At 44.4% G+C, this 25,820-nt stretch overlaps 3 protein-coding genes across 6 annotated transcripts in view; 1 reads left to right on the top strand and 2 right to left on the bottom strand.

Annotated features, from left to right (window-relative positions):
* LOC142884650 (connector enhancer of kinase suppressor of ras 2-like) overlaps nt 1–8,816 on the bottom strand; it is a 30,502-nt gene extending 21,686 nt beyond the window's left edge. For 2 of the 3 annotated variants that reach the window (XM_076020449.1, XM_076020451.1), the window contains exons 1-3: nt 8,239–8,815; nt 3,738–3,901; nt 684–886 (exon numbers count right to left, since the gene is read on the bottom strand). In XM_076020449.1, the coding sequence (XP_075876564.1) occupies nt 684–886; nt 3,738–3,901; nt 8,239–8,302 (431 nt within the window). In that variant the 5' untranslated portion in view covers nt 8,303–8,815. Of the gene's footprint in view, nt 1–683; nt 887–3,737; nt 3,902–8,238 lie in introns of all 3 variants that reach the window. The other variant, XM_076020450.1, reaches the window with a different exon arrangement.
* Nucleotides 8,817–13,174: 4,358 nt separating this feature from the next.
* Nucleotides 13,175–16,948, top strand: nlrc3l1 (NLR family, CARD domain containing 3-like 1). Of its 2 annotated transcripts, none has more exons than XM_076020445.1 (6): nt 13,175–13,665; nt 13,879–13,992; nt 14,124–14,201; nt 14,293–14,404; nt 14,508–14,742; nt 14,849–16,948. In XM_076020445.1, exons 1-6 carry the CDS (start codon nt 13,520–13,522, stop codon nt 16,432–16,434), a joined length of 2,271 nt encoding a protein of 756 aa, XP_075876560.1. In that variant the 5' UTR covers nt 13,175–13,519; the 3' UTR covers nt 16,435–16,948. The 2 variants fall into 2 exon arrangements, with proteins under 2 accessions (XP_075876560.1, XP_075876559.1); XM_076020444.1 differs by having other exon boundaries at nt 13,176–13,665; nt 14,290–14,404.
* Nucleotides 16,949–19,740: 2,792 nt separating this feature from the next.
* Nucleotides 19,741–25,426, bottom strand: rnf121 (ring finger protein 121). Its single transcript, XM_076020447.1, has 9 exons — nt 25,273–25,426; nt 24,553–24,590; nt 24,079–24,220; nt 23,626–23,780; nt 23,409–23,516; nt 22,850–22,970; nt 22,634–22,767; nt 21,907–22,008; nt 19,741–20,126 (listed from the first exon to the last, which is right to left on the bottom strand). The coding sequence occupies exons 1-9, from the start codon at nt 25,348–25,350 to the stop codon at nt 20,006–20,008; spliced, it is 999 nt and encodes a 332-aa protein (XP_075876562.1). The 5' UTR covers nt 25,351–25,426; the 3' UTR covers nt 19,741–20,005.
* Between the last annotated feature and the right edge of the window lie 394 nt (nt 25,427–25,820).

Genomic DNA, 25,820 nt, shown 5'->3' with positions numbered 1-25,820 from the left:
TTTGGCTCAGTGAAACTTCGTCTCTCTACTGTTGCCAAAGTGGATGTGGCCAAAACCGTGTGAGTTTAATATGCTGCCTTGTTTCTGTCGGGAAAATCGTATCAAGTTTTGGTCAGATCACATTTTTTATATATATCTGAAGATTTCACATGTTCCTTTTTTCCATATTCATTACACATGCAGCATACCAAGGCCTTAAGGATGGATTTTAGGGGACGAGCTGAGCCCATTCGAAACATCGATCCAGCTTTTACTTATTTACTTAACATAATGCACAACTGCACCACTGGTGAATGTTAAACCCTGAAGGAAAGAAAAATATCATTGTGTCATTGGGTGTGTGTGTGTGTGTGTGTGTGTGTGTGTGTGTGTGCGCGCGAATGTGTGTGTGTGTGTGTGTGTGTGTGTGTGCAAACGTGACTAAACGTGGCCTGAGAAGTTGTGCGGCTACTAGAGATGGATGGATGGATGGATGAACGGACGATGGATGGACGGATGGATGGTTAAATGGACGGACGGACGGATGGATGGATGGATGGAAGGATGGATGGTTAAATGGACGGACGGACGGATGGATGGATGGATGGATGGATGGATGGATGGATGAATGTCCAGACTGGTTCCCTGTGGCAGCGTGGTGCTTCACCGTGTTGGCAGGCGGTGCACCTCTTTGTGAAGCTCACCTGTCGAGCCAGGCCAGGAGGCTTTTGGCAGCGGCGATCAGGTCCACCACCGAGGTGAGGAAGTCGTTGGGCAGCTTGCGTGTGGCTCTGCCGTCGTAGTGGCCGCTGCGCCGCCTGCCCGTGATGAAGTTCTGCAGGTTCTTGGCGGAGGCGTTGAGCTTGTGCGAGAGCGTCTTCAGATTCTCAGTCTCCAGCCCGTAATTCTGGGAGAGAGCAGAGCAAACTCGCTCGTGTTTGGCCACTTCTTGCCAGTGTTTGCTTTATCTGCACCGTGAGCGCCGCCCGACGTGGCGCCGCCGCTCCATGAATGGGAAGAGCTGCGAGCGGGAGGGGAGAACGCCACCTTCGAAAGTGTAAGAAAGGAACGAAGCCGCTGCTCGGGCTGAGTGCGGCTCAACCTCCTACTGTCACTTTGCGTGTCTGGGGACGACCCTGACGTGGCACCGTGCACGTGCGCCCCTGCGGGCGTCTGTCACGTCAGAGTTTCTTCCGAGGGGAGAGTGCGGCAGGAGGCCACTAATCATATTTAATACAGCGGTGCCTGAGAGACTTAAAACTAAATCCTAGTTACGTAAAGAGCTTTGAGGCTGAAGCAAGGTCCCCCCACCCCTCTCACCCCCCACGCCCCCGTGCAGCCATGCAGGATGAGAGGACTTTAGATTCAGATTGCATCGGTGACCTCGGTCCACTAAATCTCCATCCAGCCCCTGTCTCTGGGGGCTAATGCATCTTTATCTCTCGTCCACTCTCTCTCTCTCTCTCTCTCTCTCTCTCTCTCTCTCTCTCTCTCCTCTCTCTCTCTCTCGCCTTCCTTTAAACTTTTTTTTTACTCATCCCCTTCTCTTTCTGTAATTGTTTCAGTTCATCAGTAGTTCTCGTCTGAATATGCATAGACTTATTTTGCAAAAACTGCGTGGGAATGTTTGCCGGGGTCAGAACAGCCTTAAAATAAATAGATGCAGGCAGAATAGTTCACACATTTGATTCGAGATTCAAACATGTGGAGGGGTCGCTTGCTTCAAAAACGTTTTTAAATTTACACAAAAAGCAGTCAACAGCGAATAAAAAGCTTGTTGATGCAGACTCAAACGTTCCTCTGAATGAATCAGCTGAAAATGTGTGTATCAAAATGCATTTCATCAAAAACACATTCATCTGTCATTAGAGAATAAACTATCTGTTGTTTGTGAACACCAAACACTAAATATAAATTTTTCTTATTTTCAATCAATTACATTAAAACATAGCCATTTTTGTTTTGTTTTGGGTTTTTTTACATTTATTTGTTGAATTTATTTTATTGACTTCTAAGAACAAGTAATATTTGCAAACACATATGTTAGCCTTCATTTTATGTGTGAATTGTTTTGACATTTGGATATAATAAGAAATGTTTTATCCGTGCACTGAAAACCAGTCCTTCATATACACTTCACTGAATACATCTGGGAATTCCTCTCTGAGCATCTATCCAGTCTGAGACTCTTCTGACCCCGAAAATGTTTGGTATTCACAGACAGCAGCGTTTTATTCCTCACTGTATGATTCTACTCCAAGATAACAGCGGGCTACCACACCGTGATAATCCGACAGAAAATATAACTCAACAGGATGGAGAGATTTCCATTAATATCAACACTTAATTTAAACAACACTCGGTCAGAACTTACATTTCTTTTTACAGCTTACTTAAAGCAATACATTTGCATCAATGTATGATTGTGAAGTCACTCATTTATGGGACTCTGCAGTGAAATGGCTATAGAGTAAACCAGTCGGAAGCACCATCTGTGCTTTCCACTGGTTCCCTTCAAGCTTCGATTCCACTGCAGTTTTGTCTGCCACCGGGCATGGAGTCTCCCGGGAAAAACAGAGGCTGACTGGCGATCCAGTCAGGCTGGCAGCCTGGCAACACTCTGCGCTCACTGCTTTCATGTCTCCATTATGAACCAAATGAATGACTAAACTCACACTTTTGCCCTGTGTTGTTGTTTTGTTGCTATTCTGAGAACAGAGAGAACGGTTTTCTGGGAGGTGTTCAGCGCACAAGCAATGGAACGAGGCTGTTTGTTTCCTGACTTCTATCGAGGTTATCAAGGGACGCTGGTGCTGCTGTAGCTACTGTAGGCACAGTCAACTGGATGGAGAGCAGCTGAAGCCAGTAGTAGAGTGAATTAACATGCTTTAGCAGTGTTTTAGGTCTTTTAATCTTTTCTAGCCCCAGAAAGCCCTATTACCAACTCCTAGTCTTTAGATATTTTGTGAAGGAAACAAAATGCTAATATATTTTTCAGTTTGTGGTGCGATTATGTTTTTTCAATAATCTGATGTGTACATAAGTAATATTGCCAAATACACCTCGTGAAAATAAAAGCTTTAAGGATTTTCAATGGAAAACTGCACATTTTTCAGGTAGCACATTTATTTAGTAAGGAAAACATTTGAATTAAATGACATGTTTTGGCTACAGGAAGATTTCTTTTCTTAAATTACAGTTTAATTATTTTCACCAGCTTCATTTTTTCACAGGAGTCTTATCTTTATTATGTGCCAGCGTCAGTGGCACACGTTGTCTCACAGGCCATCTGAACATCAGAGCGGCCGGGCGCACGCACTGCCATGCGCAAAACTTTGGGGCAATGAGAGCCCAAATCTCTCGGGGAGGAGGCCGTAATCCATGTCGGCACTAATGACGGCTTTAAGATTTGCCTGCGGAGGATATTTTGGCAAGATTATCTTGTAGATGTGATGTTTGAAAGCGGAGGCGCATTAAGCGTTTTCCCCCGTTGGGACGGGGGGGTAGAGGGGGGGCATCGTTAATGAGAAAGACTTTCTTTCGACAACGCGGTTCACTGGTTCCTCAAATGACTTGCTTGATTAAGGACGTCACAGCTAAAAACTTTCGGCGCGAGCAGTGCGAAACAACATTAGAGGTTTGTTATTGTGGGGTTGATGATGTGCTTTTGATCACTTGAGGAGGAAACTAGCGTGCCACTAATATTCCTGATTGGCAGTGCAACAGTGGGGAAGACGGAGTGGGGTGCTGGGACTCACCAGAGCACACAGCAGGTCCACGGCCTCCAGGATGAGCTCCTGGTGTCCGATCCTGGACACCCCCAAATCCTCCAGCTCCTGGTGGGTGATCCGCAGCAGCTGGTCTCCCCCGACTTTCTCCCTCTCAAAAGTCTTGATGTACTGCTGGAGACAGTCATCCAGGCCTGGAGAGAAGGCACACACACACACACACACACACACACACACACACACACACACACACACACATTCAATACAACTTGACAAGGTGAACTGTTTTTTTTTCTTTTGGCTGAGAATCTCTGCTTTGCTGTGAAAACGACATTAGCATAATGTCTTGTGATGAGCCGTCCTTGTCAGAGCGTGTGTGTGCTGCAAGAAGTGCGAGTGGCGCAGGTTGTGTTCCGTTTGGTTCCACGGTGTGAAGCGGCTCGTGTCAGGCGGGAAATCTGACAGATTCGCCCTCGTCAACGGTCCGGAAGTGCATTTTCAGCTTTTAAAGTAGAACAAGTGTTCGGCTTGTTCGTCTGTGCTCGGCTTATTTCACGTCTTAGTCTGCTGCTGCAGGTGTGAAGGCTTAAATGAAGCAGCGAATGAAGTGCAGGAATTAAAAAAAACATCATCGTCAAACAACATTTGAACCTGGAAAGTAAACTGAAGATTGCATTTAGCCAATGACAACCAATCCAACACAAGAGTATGAAGTACTACAACCTTGTGACACAGTAATAGTCAAGATGTAGCCTGCGCCATTTATTTCAATAAATTGTATTTTGGCCACCCGCCATTTTTGTCACACGCTTGAATAAGTGCAGACACAATGCATTAGAGAGCCACACACACCATCACACAGTGTTCACTGTCTTTAATTTACTTTATGAGCTAAGAATATTTAAACTAAAAAGGCTCTTTAACATTCTGTGCTATTTCTGGTATTTTCTGCTAATAGTAACTTTATTAATTAAGTCTGAACACATATCAGGGACAGTTATTCTGAATAAATAATGAGCCTTATTCATGATGGTTAACATTTGTTGTAAAACTATTTTGTGTGGTTAAAATAGCTTTGTTTTGTGTTATATGTTATCTTTGTGTTTTTATTTTTAGCTGTGGTTTATACCTTTTTAATGTCAACTACACAGAATTTATAGTTTTTTTTTTAACAAAATGAAATTGATAGTGTGTGTGTGGGTGTGTGTGTGTGTGTGTGTGTGTGTTTGTGTGTGTGAATACAAAAATGAGTTTTTATTTTTAACGCCAAATGATTCATTAATCATGCAAATATCTGCTGCAGCTTTATCAAGCACTCATTGAAGTGCGTTTAATCATTACAGCGCTTTCTCATGTGTATGAACGCCTACAATATAAATGAATGTCAAAGTGCCGTGCATGCTAACTGGCGAGGCTTGAACCATGAGAGCGAGCGAGAGAGGCCTTTTGTCGAGCCTTTCTATACACACGCTCTGTTTTTCTATCCCATCCTCTTGGTAAGAAAGTGCAAACACACACGTTTGCACACTCACACACAGACACACAAACACACAGACACACACACACACACACAAAGACAACTCTTTGCTCATCTCCCTCTTTCATCACTATGGGCCATTCATGTACGTGGGATTCACTGCTGCGCCGAAAAACCTGATCAGGCATTCAGACGGGGTTTAGCTGGCAGCTACACGATGGAGGGGAAACATAGGGACTTTCATGGCTCGGCATACAATTTAAAGGCTTAACTAATCGGCCTCTTTAGCAAGTTAATTGAGACTCATTATGTCAATAAACTATTTCTCTCGTTGCCGTGGTAACGATGACACTAGGTTTGAGAAGGGATTCTCCCTGACCGCAGCGACAAATGAAGAAATGAGTTGTGCCGCTTCCGAAAAGGTTACAGCCACAACTCAGAACCTTGAGGAGGATTCGGCATTTGAAATAGTATTTTTCTAAATATTATGCAGTGTGATTTGCCAAGTGCTGTACAGTCACAGGCCATAACTGTCCAACAAAGAAAGAAAATCCGACAGTAATAGAATGTTTAAGAAGTCTAAAGCTCCTGTTTTTTAAGTAGAAACGCAGATCCTATTTCATACTTCTTACTGCTGTCTCACTTCTTAGACTGTCTCTAGCCAAGCTTCACATCATTGTTTGTGCTGAGTGATCTGTACCACATCCGTTTTTTTCTTTTTTCCAGACGAGCTGAGGGCAAATTAAAATGACTGCATTGACGGGTCCTAATCTCCACTCCAGATAATCCTGAACAATAGTTTGTTAGTTAGCGCTCTTTCCGCGGGTTTATAATAATCTGCCGTTATTGATTGTTGAGTCGGTGAAGTTTGACAGCGTCTGAGGAGGAGGAAAAAAACGCAGGGCTGAGAGGCCGACGTGCAAAGATGTCAAAAAGGGAAATCCTTTTAAACGATGAATTATGATAATGCATCCTGAACAACAGATTACACTAAGCCTTCATCAGGTCTTCCTAAAAATTAAAAAAAAACTATGTGTGTTTGCACGGCTACCGTGCCGCACACTGACAGGAGCAAATTTTTCAGCCGGAGCTGGAATTCTACCCTCCTTTGTGGCGAGGGTCCCTCCTTTGAAGCAGCTTTGTCACACGTGAGAATGGAGCGTCTTGACCACACAAAACATTTACGCGGGGGTGGAGAAAGGGATTGTGGGAAGGTCACAGGCTACCCCTTATTTGGCCTCCAGTGACATCACGGAGCGGCGCACTCATAATGGAACCTGTGAATGCTAACAACACAAGGCTGCCGGAACCTCAGGAACTGAGTCACAGCTCCCCTCCTCCTCCTCCTCCTCCTCCTCCACCTCCTCTGTCCGTTTCCTCTCCCTCACTGTCCCTCACTTTAAATTACCATTACTGGGCTCTGGGCACACAATCGTCCCTGCTCCACTTGTCAGATGTGGAACACTGACGAGCACTCTCACATCCAATCTCCACATCTCGCTGCTCCCTATATCTCCAGCCGCCGCGTATTGATGGATCATCTTAGATCTCATGTGAATTGTTGTGGCCGTTCTGTCTTTGCCTCACTTCCCATCCTGACATTCCCTGTGCACCCAGGCAGCATTCAGCAGCAAAGCACCCTGTTTGCAGTGTAAAGGGCAGCGGTGGATTTAGGTACAATTTGTCGAACACACCATAAATCAGAAGGAGGTCTGATCTTTGCGGGCATAATATGTCTGAGCCAGCAGAAATGGCCCTTCAGGCTCAGGGATATGACTAAGGCGGCGTATGCTCGTGCGTGTGCGTGCGTGCGTGCGTGCATGCGTGCGTTGAAGCAGTAAAGATGTATGGAGCTGGAGGGGGCTGCGGTCCGACACGTGAGCATGTGGCTCTGAAAAACAACACAGCCAGAAACAATCACAGACCGATACGCAGATACGAGCATCATCACTCTGTCCGGGTCAGCATCTCCACGTGTGTTTTTCACACATTTGATTGGGGGTGATCGCCATGGTAGTAATCATTTTAAACAGCAAAACACACAAAAACAAAAACTAATAATGAGTTCTCCGTACCCTGGCGCTCGCCTGCTGGGGTTCTTTCAGCCCTGGATGGGTCAGACTAAACTCTCCAAAGGGAACCTCCTCCAAACACAGTCTTGCAAATGATTAAGTCGTTGCCCACGAGTGAATATTAACCCCTCACCTCCTATTTGTATTTATGGTGAAGGCCTTCAACAGTGACAGTTCTGAGTGTGGGCTGGTAACATGCAGGAGAGATATTGCTGTGATCCAAACACCTTTATGTCCAACCAGAAGTCTGAGCTGGAAGCACCTCTGCTTTACTGTGCAATGCAAAACTATTCGAGACGGCTTTCCGTGACGCTTATCCAAGTCAGCTGCGACTTTTTTTTTTTTTTTTTTTTTTTTAATGACACAACATCTGTGTATCAACATTGGGCACAGATGGCTGCACAAGATCCCATATTGTAAAGCCGGCGCAGTTCGTTTGTTTTTTTTCACATTGCACACACAACAAACAGTGGTGGGTAAAACCGTAATGCCCCCCTCTTTTTTTTTTTTTTTTTTTTTTTTTTTTTTTTACCCCTCCTGGAAGGCGGAATCTAATCACAGATCCGGCGAGAGGGCTAATTATTTGGCGTGTAATTGCTGGATCGCGGCTGCGTTTCCCAGCGCCGCGTTCACAATAAGCACCGCGGGACACAATGGTGCTTTTAAGAGCCGCTCGTCTTATTTGAATACGTCGCTCTCCGGAGAGCGTCTGGGTGTGCAAGGACAAGTCGTGTCCACGATAACACTCACCACTGAGGTGGCGTAAGTGAAAGGGGAAGAGATTAAGAAAGAAGAGAAAAATCGATGAATGATTTGCGGCTGCTGCTGAGAGCCGCGCAGTGTTGAGGCGGAGAGCCGAGGAGGCTCAGCAGGTGTTTTTGTTCCCTCTCGGCATCCACAGTCACTGCGTGTGTGCGTGCGTATGTGGTAAAATGCATCCCAAAAGCTGGACGGGAACCGCGGTAAGGCCCGCTGGTCCTACCTTTCATCCAGTCGACCACTTGACCGGAGCTCCACTTGCTCACGGGCTCCATCACCAGTGCCATGCCCGAAGTTTGTCTTGGACGCGCGTAACAAAAGGAAGGAAGGGGGGGCACTCCCGAGAAACCCACCCAGCCCTGGCAAATCCCGAGCAGAATGGGGGGGAGAGAGATTCAAAATAATTAGAAATTTAAAAAGGAATCAGCGATCGAACAGCTGCTCGCTTGTTTACAAATAAATGGATGCGGGTCCGAGGGGTCCAAAAAAAACGTCGCTTTGAAGAGCCGAGCGCAGCCCCGCGGACTTGAGCACATTCCTGTGCTGTTGGCTCGTTCGCTCGCTCGCTCGCTTGGAGGTTGTCATTCACGCCAGGCTCAGGAGGGGAGATGCTGGAGGGTCGCTGCGGGCCGGACCCCCCCACTGGCCAAAACACATCCCAGGAGCGGAGAAGACTGGAGCGCGCGCGCCGAGGCTGTCACTTCATCCCGCTGTCTGGGAAGGTTGGGCTCGTGCTCACGATCCTCCCTCATACACAGACATGGAGTCACAGCTCTCCTCTCGCCGCGAGGAGCGTAGCTGTGTGTGTGTGTGTGTGTGTGTGTGTGTGTGTGTGTGTGTGTGTGTGTGTGTGTGTGTGTGTGTGTGTGTATGTGAGAGAGAGAGCGAGAGAGAGAGAGAGAGAGAGGGAGAGAGAGAGAGAGAGAGAGAGAGAGAGAGAGCGAGAGAGCGAGAGAGAGAGAGAGGGAGGGAGGGAGGGAGAGAGAGTAAGTATGAGAGGCGATTCGTGCCTCGAAGAGGCGACACAGCAAGAGATGGGTCTTAATGTGGATTAATGGTGCCAGATTAGACTGTAGCCTCATAGAAAATAAGAGCTGAGTCAACAGAGGAATGAGAAGATCCTGACAAAAAAAAAGTATTATCACGCAGTAATAATAATCTTTTTTTATTAAGACTAAAATATAATTGATAGGCCCTGTAGGTCATCATTCAGTGCTGTATCAGTCAGTGTGTCTCTATACCTCACCCTTGTTTTGAAATAATCTACTTTTTCTCACTCACTCCTTCTCCTGCTAATCAGAATCAGAATATACTACATGGTCGGTCTTCACATTTAAGACAAATGTAATCCTCTTTTCAATCAATGTGAATTTAAAGATATAAAACCCACAATAACTTCAGAATTTGCTTTGATTGTCTAAAGTTTTTATTCAAGCCTGTTGTTAATACCAATACAGCTCCCCTCCCATTCATTTATATTTATCGCAAAGGAGAGTCCCCTACAATCACAGCCAACTGTGCTTGAAACAAACATGATAACTATGAAGAAAAGGAACATTGACACACTTGGATCTATGTTGGTAGGTGTTCCTTTAACCTGATTGTCATTTCACAAATTTGCTGAATTTATTTTACATGAGTGAAGAGTCAATAGAACACTCTTTGGGAAAAGGAGGCTGTGATTTGATGATTGGACAAAACTTCTGTCAGATTCGAAGCGGAGCAATCATTTTATTAATTGCCTCTTCAATCTGCTAGCAACGCTTTGAGGCTTCCAATTGGTGAGGCGGCAACATTAGAATGAGTCACCACTCAGTAACAGGCTACGGTTTTGATTTTTCAAAGCAATTTGAGAGTGAATGAAAAACCTATTGTTTTTGTTAAGAAAAGCCTTTTGTGCTGTTCTTTTCAAATAATAACCCAATCCAGCGCTGATGAAGCAGCAACGGGAGTCTGGCTGGCCTGGTATAGGACTGTGTAATGTGGTTGCCTGCCCAGCACCCTCTCATGAGAACATGCCCTTTGCTTTTTTTCCCTGTCTTCTCCGTCAACATCATCCTTGGTCTCATAGCGCCTCTGTCAAGCAGAACATACTGAGACTGAGTGAGCTAGCGCCTTACAGCCTGGCCAGAGGTGTTGATGTTGATGTGTGAAATGCAGTTAACCAGTTACATCGTCGTACATGAGGCCAGCTGGACATGCTGATGAAGGGAAAAAAAAACATTTTACTGGAATCCTATTTCAATGTAAAAAAAAAAAAGAGTATTTGCTCTGAAACCAAAGCAACTATTGGGACAACAGGAGCGCGGACAATGAGAGAGCAATGACTGTTTATCCAAACCATCACATCACATTTCAAACGTGAAGAGCCAGTGTTACGCAGAAAGTTTATTTAGCTGGCTTTCCATTGCAGTTTTTTGCAAAATAAAAGTGATATTTCGGAAATCTTAACAGTGCTTTATCCATGTCTGTTGTCTATTGAGCACGAGCTTTCCTAATTCTTGTGAAATCTCTTCTTTTTAAACTCCGCTGGAAGAAAGATGGACGCTCCTATTCTGTGCACCTATGGCACTGCATGCTGTCCCGAAGATAACTAGTCACGTGACTGCATACATCAGGTGCTTTGTAATTAGTATACGTCCTCATGAGAGAGCAAAAAGAGAGGTTGCAATATTATTTTAATTCAGCTGTTTCCATGCCTATTTTTTTCACTGTGCTATGTAGGTTTTTCACATTCCTAGGGTATTGGAAACCAAGCTACTGGCAGGAAATCATAGAAATATGATCATGGAAATCATAGAAAGTGTTCCAGTGAAGTGCTGCTTTAAATTCTGGATATGTTAATAGACCATCACACACCTTTTAAATGAATTCTACAATTCCACCTACACCGCATCAACCATTGACTGTGCATTTGTGATGAGCTCTGACGACAAACACAGCTGCCACAAGAACGACCGTTAGTGACAAAATGGACCACAGACAATTGAATTCCTCTGACAGTCTTATGATAATCCACCAGTCTTCCCAGGAGCATTGCGGCACTGACCGATCCCCATACAGGCCACCGTCTACCACTGCCGTCTTTGTCGCTGCTCACGCCTCCATCACACAAAGCGCAGTGTAGCGGTCACTAACAAGGCAAGGATGCCGACATGCGCCCAGCTTCCTTCACGTGTTAGTAAACAGCTCCAGGGTGTGAGCCTCTATTCCCATTAACTGCTCGGATTCAAATTATGTTAATGACATCATACCATGTGTAGGATATGTATATGCGCATGACTGTATGTTAGGTACCTCTCAAACTATTAATATTTACCCTTGCAAAAGAACCCCCATAATTCATGAAATGAAATATTTCTTAACTGTATTTAAATGAAAAACAACAGTGATAAGATGCCGAGGAAAGGAGCCAGTATGGTATACTTTAATGGAAACTGATAGCAAACATCAAAAATGTAACTCAACTGAACAAGTACCAGCATGCTGTCAGAAAAACAAGACACAGTCGGACCAAAACAATCCCAAAACACAATAGTGATAGTTTTACCAAATGAATGCCACATTTTTTAACAAACAGGTGAAACCAGACCAGAACAGCGACACTGACTTTCAAGATAACAATAATAAGACGCTACAACAGGGACCTAAACTAAAATGTATAATGCTTGGCCATGTAACAATATAAAATCTACAAATGCTACTTTGATTAAAGAACACAAAGTGTGAAATAATGCAAAATTCGTGAACCACAGACGTATATTTATAGATTAACTATTATTTAACAGACTATGGATAGTAAATGCACATATGTTACGTTTTTGTGTGTTTTAGATCTTTTTTTAAGATCTTGAAGAATTAAAACACATTGTCCAAGTATAAATCTTAAAGAGATGTTCGTTGAGTGTATGTAGTTTTATCTGTTGATGATTGCGCTTTTATTGTTTTGTTTGAAGGTTAAACACAGCACAGTTTTAATAAAAAAAAACAACGAGCTAAACACGAGCTAAACGCACTGCTTTTTTTTACTTTAAAGATGTCAGGGTAGACATTGATTAAGTCTAACGGCAATGCATTTTAAAAATGTGGGTGTTTGGAGATAGAACGCTTTCCACATATTTGCTGCTTGCACCTTATCTCAGCAGGCAAGCCAAGTAATGGAGGTCAGAGGTCGAGAGAATTTGTTGAAGGAAAATGTTCGTTTTTTGTGCTTTTCATTTTGTCCATAATGAGTTATACCAAGATAATAAAAAAAATAAAAAATAAAAAAAGTACAAATCCACCCTGTGGAGAAGCACATGTGAAGCAGTTTGGCCTGATCAGCTGTCCTTCTTCTTCTTCTTCTTCTTCTTCTTCTTCTTCTTCTTCTTCTTCTTCTTCTTCTTCTTCTTCTTCTTCTTCTTCTTCTTCTGTATGTACTACAGTGTGAAGAATAAACATGTATTCCCTTAAAAGAAAACACAGTGCTTTATTTGCTCAGCAGTTATTTCCACCATCTGCAGCATCATCGTCATTAAACAGAACCAATTATCAGTAGGCGATGATAACATACAAACCCTTGTAGGCACATTATATTTGTCTTCATTATTATTATTTAAAAAAAAAAATCCATCCATCCACACTTTTGGAATATCAATATTTCGCAAATAACTGTGTTGTATTTGTTTACCAGCAAGTACGGCTTGAGGACCTAAACTTAATTCAAAAAAATTCAATGAGCTCCATCTAGACTGTCAGTGGAAGACCAGTTAATATGAAACATTGAATTGCTAAATATGGATTGTCATTTTAAACACAGACCGAGTGCACACGGTTTGAAAATCTAATGACATATGAGGCGTGGCATTTTCTTTCAGCGTGTAATTGTTATACTTGGCCAATGGGTGTCGCTGTCTATAGGGAAACGCTTGATACGACATGAATTGACGTGGCTGGAGAAGAAGACCAAATGCGGTCGAAAATGGAGGTGCGTATAAGTTACTTTTGTGTATGTCTGCCAAAGTCGTTTATTTATTGTTTATTATTTGTAACCACAGCGTTTGATTTTGTCTTTACAATATTTCTCCTCGATAGCTCACACATAATTAACTGACTTCCAAACACGTTATCAATTCAACATAAGTTTTTGCTACTGCTAAGTAGTTTTTGCTACTGCTAAGCTTGGCTAGTGTGTCCTTCACAGCGCGGTCTCAACCGCCTACGAAATTAAAAATCAACTAAACCCAACTCCTTTACACTGTTGAAACTCTGCCCCTAATATATTGGCGTTTGTCTGTATCATTACACCGACACTGTTAAGTGCTTGTCAAACAGCAACAAGGAATAATGTCGTGCAATGACGTCACTGACAATCTGATTGAAAGTGACTTAATACAGCCGAAACTTAATCGTTGAATTTTGTCTCTATGTTGTTGTGTAGCACGCCCGCAAAGGTGACGTCCACCTGTGTGTTTGATGGCTGATCCTGCCAAGACGACATAGAAGACGTTGAGGAGACTGGGGCAATGGACGAGGCTTCGGGAGGCTCCTCCGTTGGGGAGGCCGTTTCTGGGAGAGGAGACGGTGTTGTGAATGAAGAAGACGTCTACTATATTCCCGAAAGGAGACCTTCTCTAGACCTGGGCCCGTATCCAATGGAATTTAACCTCTGGTACTGGTGCCATTCCACTCTCATGTTTGTCTCACTGGGTCTTTTCACAAAATGCTCAGCTCGCAGATTCATTCGCTTTCTAGAATATCAACTTTATTTGAGACGTAGGTTACTGACATATATGTGTTTCTTTGGCTGCCATCACTTGCTTGGAACCAGTAGTGATCAATGTAAAGCCCTTCTGCGACTGCTATTATTGTGTTTTTTCTTTAGGGTTGGTGAGGGCCGCGTGGTGGGACCTGCCCTGCTACCGGCACCAAGTTACGGGTCATTGAGGAGCGAGCAGAGGTCTTACAGCATGGATCACAATGATGAGGCAGACACGAGGTACAGACACTTTCAGCAGCAAGTACATAGGTTTGAAGCCGTTCCAGGAAATACTGCAGTGTCGCACCACAAAATGGCACTGAAAATATGAGGTTTTATCCATAAATCCTGATGTTCCCTTGCGACTGTAGGGTCCAGCTAGATAGAACAGGTTCATTCTCAAGTTTCTACTCCTGGGACAGTGATGGCTGTGAAAGAATAACCTCCAAGTAAGAAGTAACAGCAACGCAGTGCCTTACCGCTTCGTGATGTGTGTTGAGTTACCTGGATGCTAACGTTTTTGAATCTCTTTTGAAGCAGGGTGAGAGACAAAGACGACGACGACAACCCTGAGCTGTCTGACACAGAGGAGTTGATCCTTAACCCGACAGTGGAGGAGAATCCCTCCCTGACGGTGGAATTCACTTCAACGGTCTGCCTGACTTTCACCTTCGTTTCTGCCATTATTATTAATTCAGTGTCATTTTCTGGTTGAAAACAAATGGCTGTGATTTCTATCCTTTTTTTGGAATCAGGCTATTTGTGACACTCTTCGGAGGCTGTCCAGTGGTGACCTGGAGACGTTCAAGAGGAAGCTGCAGAAGTATTACCCAAAGTCATTGAGCGCTGCAGAAAGCCAGGACTTGCTGGACCTGGTGGACTGGCTGCTGGATGTAGGCCTGGCGTCGTCTTTGCAGATCACTGTGGCACTTCTCGAGAAAATGGAACTCACCGGCTTGGTTAATCATCTGCGGACGTTGTGGATCAAATGTAAGCGACGTCATGGCTTGTTTTGACTGAGTCTCAATGTTAAAGTTCAGAGACGTCACGAGGAATGTTTCCCTTTTCGTTTTTCAAACGCTTCTTTCTTTTTCAGACGAAGTGCGCTATGAATTATGCAAGACCCTGAGGACGCAATATGGCACCGCCTGTGAGGACTCAGCCTCGGGCAGGGAGACAAAGCCCTTGGAGGATGTCTTCACCAATCTTTGCATAACCACGATGTGTAATAACGGCCCAAACATTGAACACGAGGTCATGACAATCGAAAAGCTGGACAGCAATCAAGGAACGGGGAAGCTGCTCTCAACAGAGGACATCTTGAGTGCAGAAAGGCTGAAGGAATCCTACGCCAAGCTTGCAGTGGTGATCGGGGTGGCGGGGTCAGGGAAGTCCACGCTGGTCCGCAAACTCATCCTTGACTGGCTGGAGAGGCGCTCCCATCAGCACGTGACCTTCCTGTTCCCTTTGCCGTTTAGAGAGCTCAAGCAGTTCCAGGGCTCCGAGGTCTCCCTGTTAGAAATCGTACAGACCCTTTACCCGGCGGCTCGGAAACTGAGGGACGAGGATTTCAGGAGCCCCGACTGCACTATGATGTTCGTCTGCGACGGCCTGGATGAGTACGACGGCGCGCTGGACTTTCAAAACACCAAGCTGCTGGCCGACCACATGGAAGCGGCCAGCCTGGACGCCATCGTGGTCAACCTGCTCCGGGACCGGCTGCTCTACCGCGGCCTGTTCGTGGTCACGTCGCGGCCGCAGGTGCGCCGCTACGTCCCCTGGGACCTGGTCTACGACGAGGTGGAGCTGTGCGGCTTCGGTGAGTCGGACAAGGACGAGTACTTCAGGAGAAGGTTCCCGGACACGGAGCAGGCGGAGCGGGTGCTAGAGAACGTTGGCTCGGTGCCGACGCTCCGCATCATGAGCCACCTGCCTCTGTTCTGCTCGCTCGTGGCCGACGAGTACGAGCGCGTGTTCAGCAGAGACGGGCCGCGCGCGCCGATGCCCCGCGGCCTCACCGGCCTCTACACCAAGCTGCTGCTGGCCCTCATGCGTCGGCGGCACCACGGCCGGGGCGCGGACGCAGACTTCCTGCTGAGTCTGGGCAAGCTGGCCTTCACCATGCTGGAGCAAAAGACCTTTAAAATCAGCAGGAACGACTGGAAAAATGTCGGGGTGGACGAGGCGGAGGCGGTGATCGTCAGCGGCCTGTGCACGGAGTTCACCACCAAGCCCTTCATCCTGTACCAGGAGAAGGTCCTCAGCTTCATCCACCCCAGCGTGCAGGAGTACCTGGCCGCCCTCTACGCCTTCCTCTCCTTCAGGAACAAGGGGAAGGACGTTTTCGAGCCGCAACACATCACCAGGCTCCGGGGGTTCATCAGGGGCCACAGGATCCTGGAGTTGTACCGGCACGCCACGGACACGAGTCTGCAGCACGACGACGGGAAGTTGGACCTCCTCTTGAGGTTCCTGTGCGGAATGGCGGCGAGGAGTAACCAGGAGCTCCTTCAGCCGCTCTGCTCCTCCTCTTTTGACAAGTGGCCCACGCTCAGCGAGGAGGTGGCGGCGCTCATTAAGAGGAGGATCAGTGAGAATCGCAATCCCTCCAGAAGCAGCAACTTGCAGCGCTGCCTGGAGGAGCTGGGCTACGACCGTGCCTCAGAGGCCACGTCCAACTGATTTATTTATTATTCATTCAATTTGCAAAAAACATCCTGCAAGTCCTCTGGTTGTCAGGAGGAGGTCAGTTTTACCTGTGTGGCTTTCCTTCAGCACTAAAGATGTCTACACAGAGTCCATTGTAGAAGTATGCTGCCATGTAATTGTTTACATGTGTTCAGAGACATTTCAGATCTGTGTCCACTGCAATTTATGTTTAGTTTTTCTTCCTGTCTTGATGTTGATTTAAATTTATATTCAACACTCCTATCACTCATATGATATGACAAGTACTAATGTAATGCTTGTATTACTATAAGAAATAAATTATTTTTTCTAATATTGTTTTGCGAGTTTTATCGCAACTGTTTGCTGTGCATTCAGTTACAGTATCTGATTGTAAATGTGTATTTCGATTATTGGTGTTCTGAAAGTACATCAGTACATTCATCCCTGTGGTTCTGCCACTAAAACACTTAAAACTCAGCAGTTTAAAGTCAGGGGCTAAAATAAAGCCATCTTGGAGAAACACTTACAGATGAGTAAATGTTTAACTGTGTTTAAAAACACCAACAGAGAGACTAAATCATACAAGATAAACCTGTGCAGGAAAACTGTCAATCGTGATCACAGTTTCCCTTTACAATCAGTCAGTACTATAAATATGCAGTAGTCGGCTTTTAAACACAAGTTCTCAGCTTTTCATTACGTTTTCCTCTTCGTGATTCCCATCAGATGTGAGGAAAAATTCCTTTCCACAAGGTTCTGTTTTCATTTCCCCCCTTCATTTTCATATCATCATCAGTGGCGGGAACTTTACACGCTGAGTTTTGATGCATCTTTGTAAAAGAAATGAGGTTCCATATACGTACAGTAACATGATTTTACTTAGCAGTGCAAAACATTGAAAACTCTTAAACAGGGGTTATTCCTCCATGAATGCATTTGTCAGTGAACATCCATCCAGGAACAAAACATTTAGTGTCTTTTTCTGGTTTTCACCGCCTGACTTAAGGTGGTGACCTTCCGCGCGCTTCCGGCAGCGTTTGTCACGACGCAGGTGAAGGTGGACTTGAGGTCGTCCCTTTTGACCCTCCTCAACAGCAAACTCCTCTGCAGGACTGTGCCGTTCTTCAGAGTGGCCCTGAAACAAAAAAATCCAGCTCAGCCGCAGCTCGTTTGCCCTCAACTACATTTTGAAAGAAATGGCGCTCGGCAGTGTGACTCTGCAGACACTCACTCCTCCAGCTCCACGATCCTGCCGTGACTGGGAGCGTCTTCAGGGAACTGCTCGTTGACCAACCAGTAGATGAGCATCTGGTCGGCCTCGCCATTCGCTTCCGCTTCGCAGTGAAGAGACAGATGGCATCCTGCAGGGCAAAGTCACCAAGGCCAAGTGTTTGACACGTTTCACAGCACCTCTCACATTGTGTCGGTCACAAACGTCAGGTGTTGAGGACAGTGTAGTTGGGATTACTCCATTAAAGTAATCCAGCTACTGATTACTCCTTAGTAATCTAATTACTTCTTAAACTACTTTTTCCATAAGGAATCAACTACTACTTACTTTAGTGTTTAGGAATCGTTACTTGAGGAAGTAATTATGATATAATTGCCATTTTTGCCAGAGTAATCCCGTTACATTACTCTTACTACAAAAGGTAGTTTAATTACAGTAGTGGATTACTTAGTAATAGATTACTCGCCAACACTGGTTGAGGAAACATTTACCTGGCTGTGCTTCCATTTTGACAAGCTGAGGCCCAATGATCTGTGGGGAGCCGTTGTCTAGCACTGTGACACAAACAGAGGTAAGCACACAAAGACACACACAAAAAAAATGAAAGGTCAAGCGTGACAGTCAAGAGAGTCTCTACCTGGACATCCGTTTGCAAGCAGCAGATAGTGGGACAGAAAAGTTGCTGCAGAAGCACAACATGGTTACAAGCTGCTCGATACCGAGATAAAATATAAATTGGATCTCTTTACCTTGTTTGTGCGAATTAGTTGTTTTTGTATAATGGAAAACTTTAGAATAAAGCATTTCTTAAAAAAGGCTCTCCGCCAGAGGTGTTTACCTTGGATGAGATGCGACGGCTTCATTTTGTCTCCTCCTGTGTGACGACTCTGTGACTCTGTGGCTGCTGCCGAACTTTATATACGCAACAGCACATCATCACTTCCTTACGCCCACTCAATTATAGTGCCGGCCATGCGCACGCAGTGGGATTCCCCGACCGTGAATGAGACATTTTTAGGGGGTGACTCTGACGCGCCCCTTCCCATTACCTAATGACACGCTGACTAATTGACAAATGTCACATGCTAGCTTGTAAGATGCATGGACATGATACAATTAAACTCGAGGATTTTTGTAGTGACAAGCTGTGTGAACCAGGTGTTGTTGCTGTTGCTGATGGCTCCCTTTGATGTGTGAGCAGGTAGAGAGCGCAGAACAAACCGCAACCGTCTGATCGTACCGAACAATCTATAATCTACTCTGAACAGGTGACATTTAAATAACACCAGCATCGTGAACAATAGGTGGGGGATCATTATGGGATGTCTGCCGCCTCCTCATTTGAATTGTCACTTGTTTTCGCTCGAGTGGAGATAAACCGGCTCATTTGCACGTCCTCGGTTGTCACACTTGTTTTTCACCGAAATGTAACTAAATTCTGGTCATTTTTATTGAATTACAACATAATTGTGTTCCGTCACAATAGAAATGCTGACAAGTATACAGCACGTTAGGTCCAGAGAGACCATTTGAGAGAAATTAGAGGGTTGAAAGAGTAGATTATATGGAGGAGTAAAATAACTGTAACACCAAATAGCTTTGGTTTTCCAAATAGCTTTTTGTACGAACAACATTTCCCTCAGGATTAATAAAGTATTCTGATCCTCATTCTCGATTTACACAAACTGTCCCTTAAAAACAAATACACCCGGGGACAGAAGCAGATTGCTTTCAGAGGAATCATTTCACTGGAAGCCATGTGAACCTTTAGTCTAGTCACAGCCGGCAAGGTAAAGGTCACAGCCAGTATGACCGAGCAACTCGGAAAAAATGAGTTTCTATGACAACAACAGGGGCATTTTAAAATCAGGAAATAGTTCTAGTTCCATCTTTTGAAGCATTGCAGTCTCAGTTTCAGGAAAACTAAACAGCTCAGAAGGGGGAAATCATTGGACTCTGGCCTTAGAGAATTTCTGTGCTGGTTTTCACTTTGTGTTTTGTTATTAATTTGTGGACAATACGAACGATCGACTTCAGCAGCAAAACTAAGTGTAAACACTCAAGACATAAGAATGCCATTTAAAAACACCTTTCTAATGACTTTATTTAGTGCGTTAACTAGGCCAGGAGATGCACAAATCAATTCATTTAAGAAGAAAATTCACATGGACATCCAAATTCTGAGTATCAATAAATCCAAATAAAACAAAAGTACGGAGAATGTGTGCCTATAAATATGTACAAAAAGGTATATAGACACTGGTGTTAAGTTCAGTGTTAGGCCCTCAGTCTCTTGAGCCAGTGCATATCTTTGCCGTACAGTATGTTATGTCCTTTGCACAGGGTGACGCGTCACTCCAGACCTAACACGTAGTTGATGCCCTGCACTAGTCCGATGATGACTGGCTGCCAGGCCACCAGGTAACGCAGCCAGTCTAATAGTTGTCCGTACATGACGTGCGGCCGCTCCCAGCTGAAAAGTATGCATGTCAAGGAGGAAAAGTGCAATATGATCTAAAGTGAGTGTGTAGTAGACACTGGTTTTAGTTTCTTTGGAGACGATGCATTATGTATCGTCAACAAAAAGGGAACAGGAAGCATATAGTTCTGCAATGAGCTGCTAAAGAGTTTGTGTATAGTTTCAAAAATTCATTTTCTTTGAAATTTTCATTTCGGTACAAGCTAAAAAAAAATAACCCTCGATTGACTTGTTTGATTCCAGGAGAAACAAAGACGAATGAAAAAGAAGCTTCTTGGCCTCCTGAATGTCAGACACAGGACAAAATCAAGGGTTATGATGAACAACCGCAGGTTACTGCAGCTTCAACGGAGGCAGTGTGAAGGGGCGGAGTCAGCTGGTGGTAAAACAGAACTGAGTGCTGACGCTCTGAGTGACACGCTTCCCTTTGGTGTCAAATTCTTTGTTTGTTTTGAAGCCAAGCGCAACCATGACTCAAAGCTAACGTGAGCATTATTCCCTCTTCTCTTTTGAAAGTGGGCTGGACAGAGTCCCATCTATCAGGAATGCAGTGGGTTCGCTGGGAAACTTTAGACATAAGATGGCGCCAAATCCCCATGCCTGATCACATTTACACTCAGCCAGCAGTCTTGGATATAAAGTTGCTTCCTTCCTCTTAAGGAAACTCACGTGACTTTTTACAGAGAAAAACTTTTCTGCAATAAAGACTTCAGAGAAGTCAATGGAAATAGTGCCTGGTCAAGTTTTAACCTCCTGTAACTTTCAGCCTTTCTCTACAGCTTCCAGTACATTCTGTCCACACCTGCCCTGTGCTGCCGCTGACTGGCAATCTTTAAGGTTAAGTGTGTCATGTTTGGAGATTTGGAGAAGAAACAGCGAATGCAGCACTCTTTCACTCACCCTCCCTTTCCTGAGCTTGCCAGTGAACTATGGTGGCCAGTGCACACAAACCTGGATACCTCTCCCACCTTCTTCTTTTGAAGATGTGAACATTCACCCTAAATACACACTGTCAGACAGGCTGGATTGTTCACACCAGACTTCCTTAGAAATGTGGTGGTGCAAAATGGCAGCTAACTGGAAGCAAGACCCTTTATCCATGGACATTCTATATGAACAAGAATCTTTCTATGGCGAGGAAACCAAATTACTTTTATGGTACTGTGAGTATATATACACTTATATAATTGCATTTATGGACAGTATATTAAGCTTCTACAAATATGAGGATCGTAAATCAGCCCAAATATTATACACTGGCCATTCAAGAGAAGCAGATATTAAAATAGTTGTAATCAAGAGTTTCTAAACTGTGGCGGCTTCACCAGCCACAAAACCTGAAAACTTCCTTAGGAGGCCCCAAAGTATCACCATTTTCAAATATGTTTACAGCCTCCTGCAAAAGTTCTGTTCCATCTTCTGGCTGAAAGTGATGTTTCAATGTCTCTTGCACATGTTTTAAAGCAAACAACCTGCCACTTGCTGAGTTGGAGGTATCAGTAAGAAACCCTGACCCTCTGTGACATCACAAATTAGATTTCCAGAGCTATCCTTGGGCACACTGTTGTACACGCACAGCAAGCAGCAGGGACCAAAGGAGAGAACTCGGTCATAGCTTACTGACAGGCTCGTGGACAACAATTCCGCTATATGCGGGCATGTAATTGGCCTCACAACATAGGTTTGCTAATTTAACAACCACAAAACGTGGTAGCTGCATCCACGCTAACGCAAACAACATGTATGGACAAACACATGCTAAGGAAAAGGATACGGGTTACTGAACATTCTTTTCAGGTCCACCTTCTCTTTGCAGTATGGGCACATCTGCTTCTTTCCCACAATGCACCATCCTCTTATGCAGAACTCATGGAACCTGGGTTTGAAGTCAAGGCCTGGTACAGCAGTGAGTGAGCAACAGTATAAAGAACAACCTCTTTTTTAATACATAATAACACACTGGCATGTGAGACCAAATGTTAAAAAGAAGCTAAGTCAAGATAAAATACAAATACAGGGAAACTATTTAATCACAGGTCAGATATTAACCCTGTCAATATTGAACAAAGGGAAAATGGTGAAGAATAAATATTAAGTCTGTGTGTGTGTGTGTGTGTGTGTGTGTGTGTGTGTGTGTGTGTGTGTGTGTGTGTGTGTGTGTGTGTGTGTGTTGAAAGCAGCAGTTTCCTAGTAATGTAATAGACCAACTGAGACGCGATTACAGACCAAATATTTTGAACAATGCAGCAGCCTCGGAAGGTCAAAGTTTTCCTGACAGCATTAGGAGATAACCTGTGAAACATCTAGCAGCAGTGTCAGCGCCACAGACTCCCCTTTGGACTCGAAGACAAATCACTAACGTGACAGGACTGCTGCAAAGGGAAGGGCCGTTCACAAACCGTTGGGTGAACCTTTAAGAGTGCAGAAATTCTTCCTGTGTGCTTTGTGCCCTTTCACCAGCGAGAAAATGTTTTGAGGTCTTATCCCGACAGGAAGGATACACATGGTTGCAGGTGAGCCTGTATGTGTTTTCTATGATCCCCTCCTCACTGACATCCACCAGGATGGGCTGACCGCACACGGCGCAGATGTCGTCAGAGAGGTGCTTGGTCGGCATGCCAGATGCGCTGTAGTACTGGGGAAAGGGGAAAAAAAGAGCTGCTGGAGACACAGAGGGGGCGCCAGAGAGGAGGAACTGACGGGGTTCTTCGACCTACCCCCACAGTCGAAGCCATGAAGTCTGCACACATTTCAGCAAAGTCTCTTCCCAGGACCCCGTAGTAGAGCCCGTAGAAGAGCAAAGACACTCCAAAGTCCATCGCATCCTCGGGTTTTATCCTGAAAAGACGAGACGACCGTATGGAATCCCGACTCATTCAAATACTTTTATGTGTTAAACCTCAGCGTTGGTTAAAAGGAATATTGCATAATAAAAAAACAACAGCAGAAGAAACTTCTGACAAAATGGCCCATAAAAAGGATGGACTTTATATTTCTACGTTAGCGTGCAGGTGAATCACACAAAGTCACTGGTAACTATAAAACCATGACCACAACAGTAGAGACATGCAATATTCTAATAACTGGAAATTATCAAAGTAACTCAATTAGGCACTCTGTTTTTCCAGTGATGTCTGAAGATCACTTTTCCGTCTATTTTTCTTTCTGCAACAACGGTGCATTTTTCCACTTGTCACATGTTCACTGATCACAGCTAGCTGTGAAATGCCAAAACCCAAAACGCTTCAAACTCTCGCTGCAGCCCACAATACATACCTGAATATCAGGTTTATGCCAAAGAGTGTAAACATGACAACGCTGTAGCCAACTATCCCAGTGGCATAACTGATCTTGTAGAGGAGGAGGAACCATTTATACACCAATCTACAGGAGTCAAAGGGAGGACGTTTTAGGAAGCATGGCAGAGTTTTGTTTTCTTTTTTCATGCGTCAGAGCAGAACTCTGATGTCTCCAGGCACAACTGGAGATATACCTCGGTGTGGTGCACGCCAGCGGCTTGCGGGTGGCGCGGTAGGAGACGTAGGCTGTGATGACAGAGAAGATAAACCAGGTGGTCAGGAACCTCCACCAGTGAAGTTTGGTAGTAAAGTAGAGAGGAACTACCCACATCTGGAACAGGGTCACCAGCTACAGGATAAACAAGGAGAGGATTTAGGAGGTGCATGTAAACAGGATGTCAAACGGCGACTAGATTTTTAAATGTAAAATACTTCATCTTTTCCCCCCTCAGGCAACTTAAACTCAAACACAGAACAGCCCTAAAATATCATCCCCTTACTAAATAAATGTGCAGTGTGTGCGCACAATATGAATATGTTGAAAAGAAACTTCCAGGCCCCATATGTTGTCCCAATTTTAAGAATACATGACTTTGTCAAGAATAGAAAGAACTTTCAAATAACTTCAAGTCACTTGGCTGTCTTACATTGTATGACTTTGAATGTCTCTGTTTCCACTGCACAAGGACGAGTTGTGCGACGACCAGGGTGACTATGAGGATGAGCACCATCTCGGCGTGCATGGCCTCGTGGCCTTTGTGCTTGGCGTGCATCTGTGCATGCTCCATCCTGCGGAAAGACGGGAACATTCAGTGGAAGAATGTTTAATTCACAGGAGCTCAGCAAGGACATGTGTGCCATCTCAACGGGTGAACCATCAACACTAAGGCACAATTCAATATTAATGTTAATGTCAACGAGCCAATCAGATTGTTCTCTGATATTTAACAACAAAGAACATCATTTTATCACCAAAAAAATAAGATTACACACTTTATTACATGTATGACTTTAGGAGGCTTGAATGCAAAACCCGATGAATGCATTTCGCAAGTAAACAAATGAAAGTATTGTAAGATAACATTTTCAAATCAGTTAGAGAGTACAACTTGGATACTGACCTCCACCTCTCTTCTGGCGAAAGCTTGGACATATCCAACTGAAGGAACAAACAAACAAAATATATATTTTTTAAAAAAATACAACAAACACGAACAACTTCCAAATCGAAATTGCACCCTGACATTACCAAAACTAATATTGTCTACATATTAGTTAGTTTAGAGCTGCTCCGTGTTAGGGTCGGAGCTCCACACAAGTGGAGAGTACTAGTGTGCTCATCTCGATGTGCCGCAAAACGATGCGTGTAAAATGGCCAATGCTTGACCTTTGACCTATTCACCCAAATCATCTACGTGGATATTTAGTCCAAACAATAGACAGTTCTGAACGTGGAAGCGCGTGCGATGCATTTATTCATTTCGCTCGGGAATACGGGCCACGGAACGTTTTATGGAAAGAGGATGACGGCAAACGCGGTGTGAACCGTCACCTACAACAATTCCCACTGGCGACAGTAAATGCCAGCTGGTTTTCACCAATATTTTGTATTAAAAAGCACGGTTTTAAAATCCGAAGGCGCAATGCATTTGAGGCAGATCTAAGGCTGCCTTGTAACAGATGGTTGGAGTCGGTCGGCTAGCTGCTTATGTCAGGCGGCTAAACCCTTGCGGAACTTGGTAGGCACAGCGAGGTTCGGAGTGGCAGCCGTCACCTGGGTGAATTCTCTGCTTAATCTATTCCAGACGACATCATGCAACGCAGCGGCTTGTTAGACTCACCTGGGCTGGTCTGCCTTGATGTTCCAGCCCATGGTCGTGCTCTACACCATCAACCTCCACCTCAAACACCCCGGCCATCTTCGGAGTGTTCCCTTACCGTTCCGGGTCCATTAGCAGTATCAAGCAGGTCATATCCTGTCTAAAAGTCTGTTTCCTGCTCTTCAAATTAAAAGCACCGCGTTTAAAAAAAAAAAAATGTAGGTCAAATAAATTTCCCGGTCTTAAATAGAATTGCTTGCAGCCATTTAATATACTCTGGTCACTTTCTTTAATCCGCAGATTTTCTAAAGATAATGCGTGTTTTGTTTTAAGTCTAAAATGATTTGAACTTGGATTTTGATTAGATTTGAAGTATGTGTTTATTATATCTAGCTTCAGAAAAACCCTTAATTTAAAAAAAAAAAAAAAAGTCTACAATGTTTGTCTACAATAACAAACCTCTCAAATTACTGTAATCTCTTGCTACATATCTCATAAACGCTGATATTTTAGGCACGATAGTTCTTCAATGTGTTGTTGTGGCTATTACATTTTTGTCATGAGATTAC

Source organism: Nelusetta ayraudi, unplaced genomic scaffold (genome assembly GCF_046127955.1).
Source record: "Nelusetta ayraudi isolate G7.1 ecotype Tasmania unplaced genomic scaffold, CSIRO-AGI_Nayr_v1 ptg000011l, whole genome shotgun sequence".
Taxonomy (NCBI): domain Eukaryota; kingdom Metazoa; phylum Chordata; class Actinopteri; order Tetraodontiformes; family Monacanthidae; genus Nelusetta; species Nelusetta ayraudi.
Note: the sequence above shows the minus strand (reverse complement) of the source record. Positions and strands in the feature narration are given on the sequence as shown.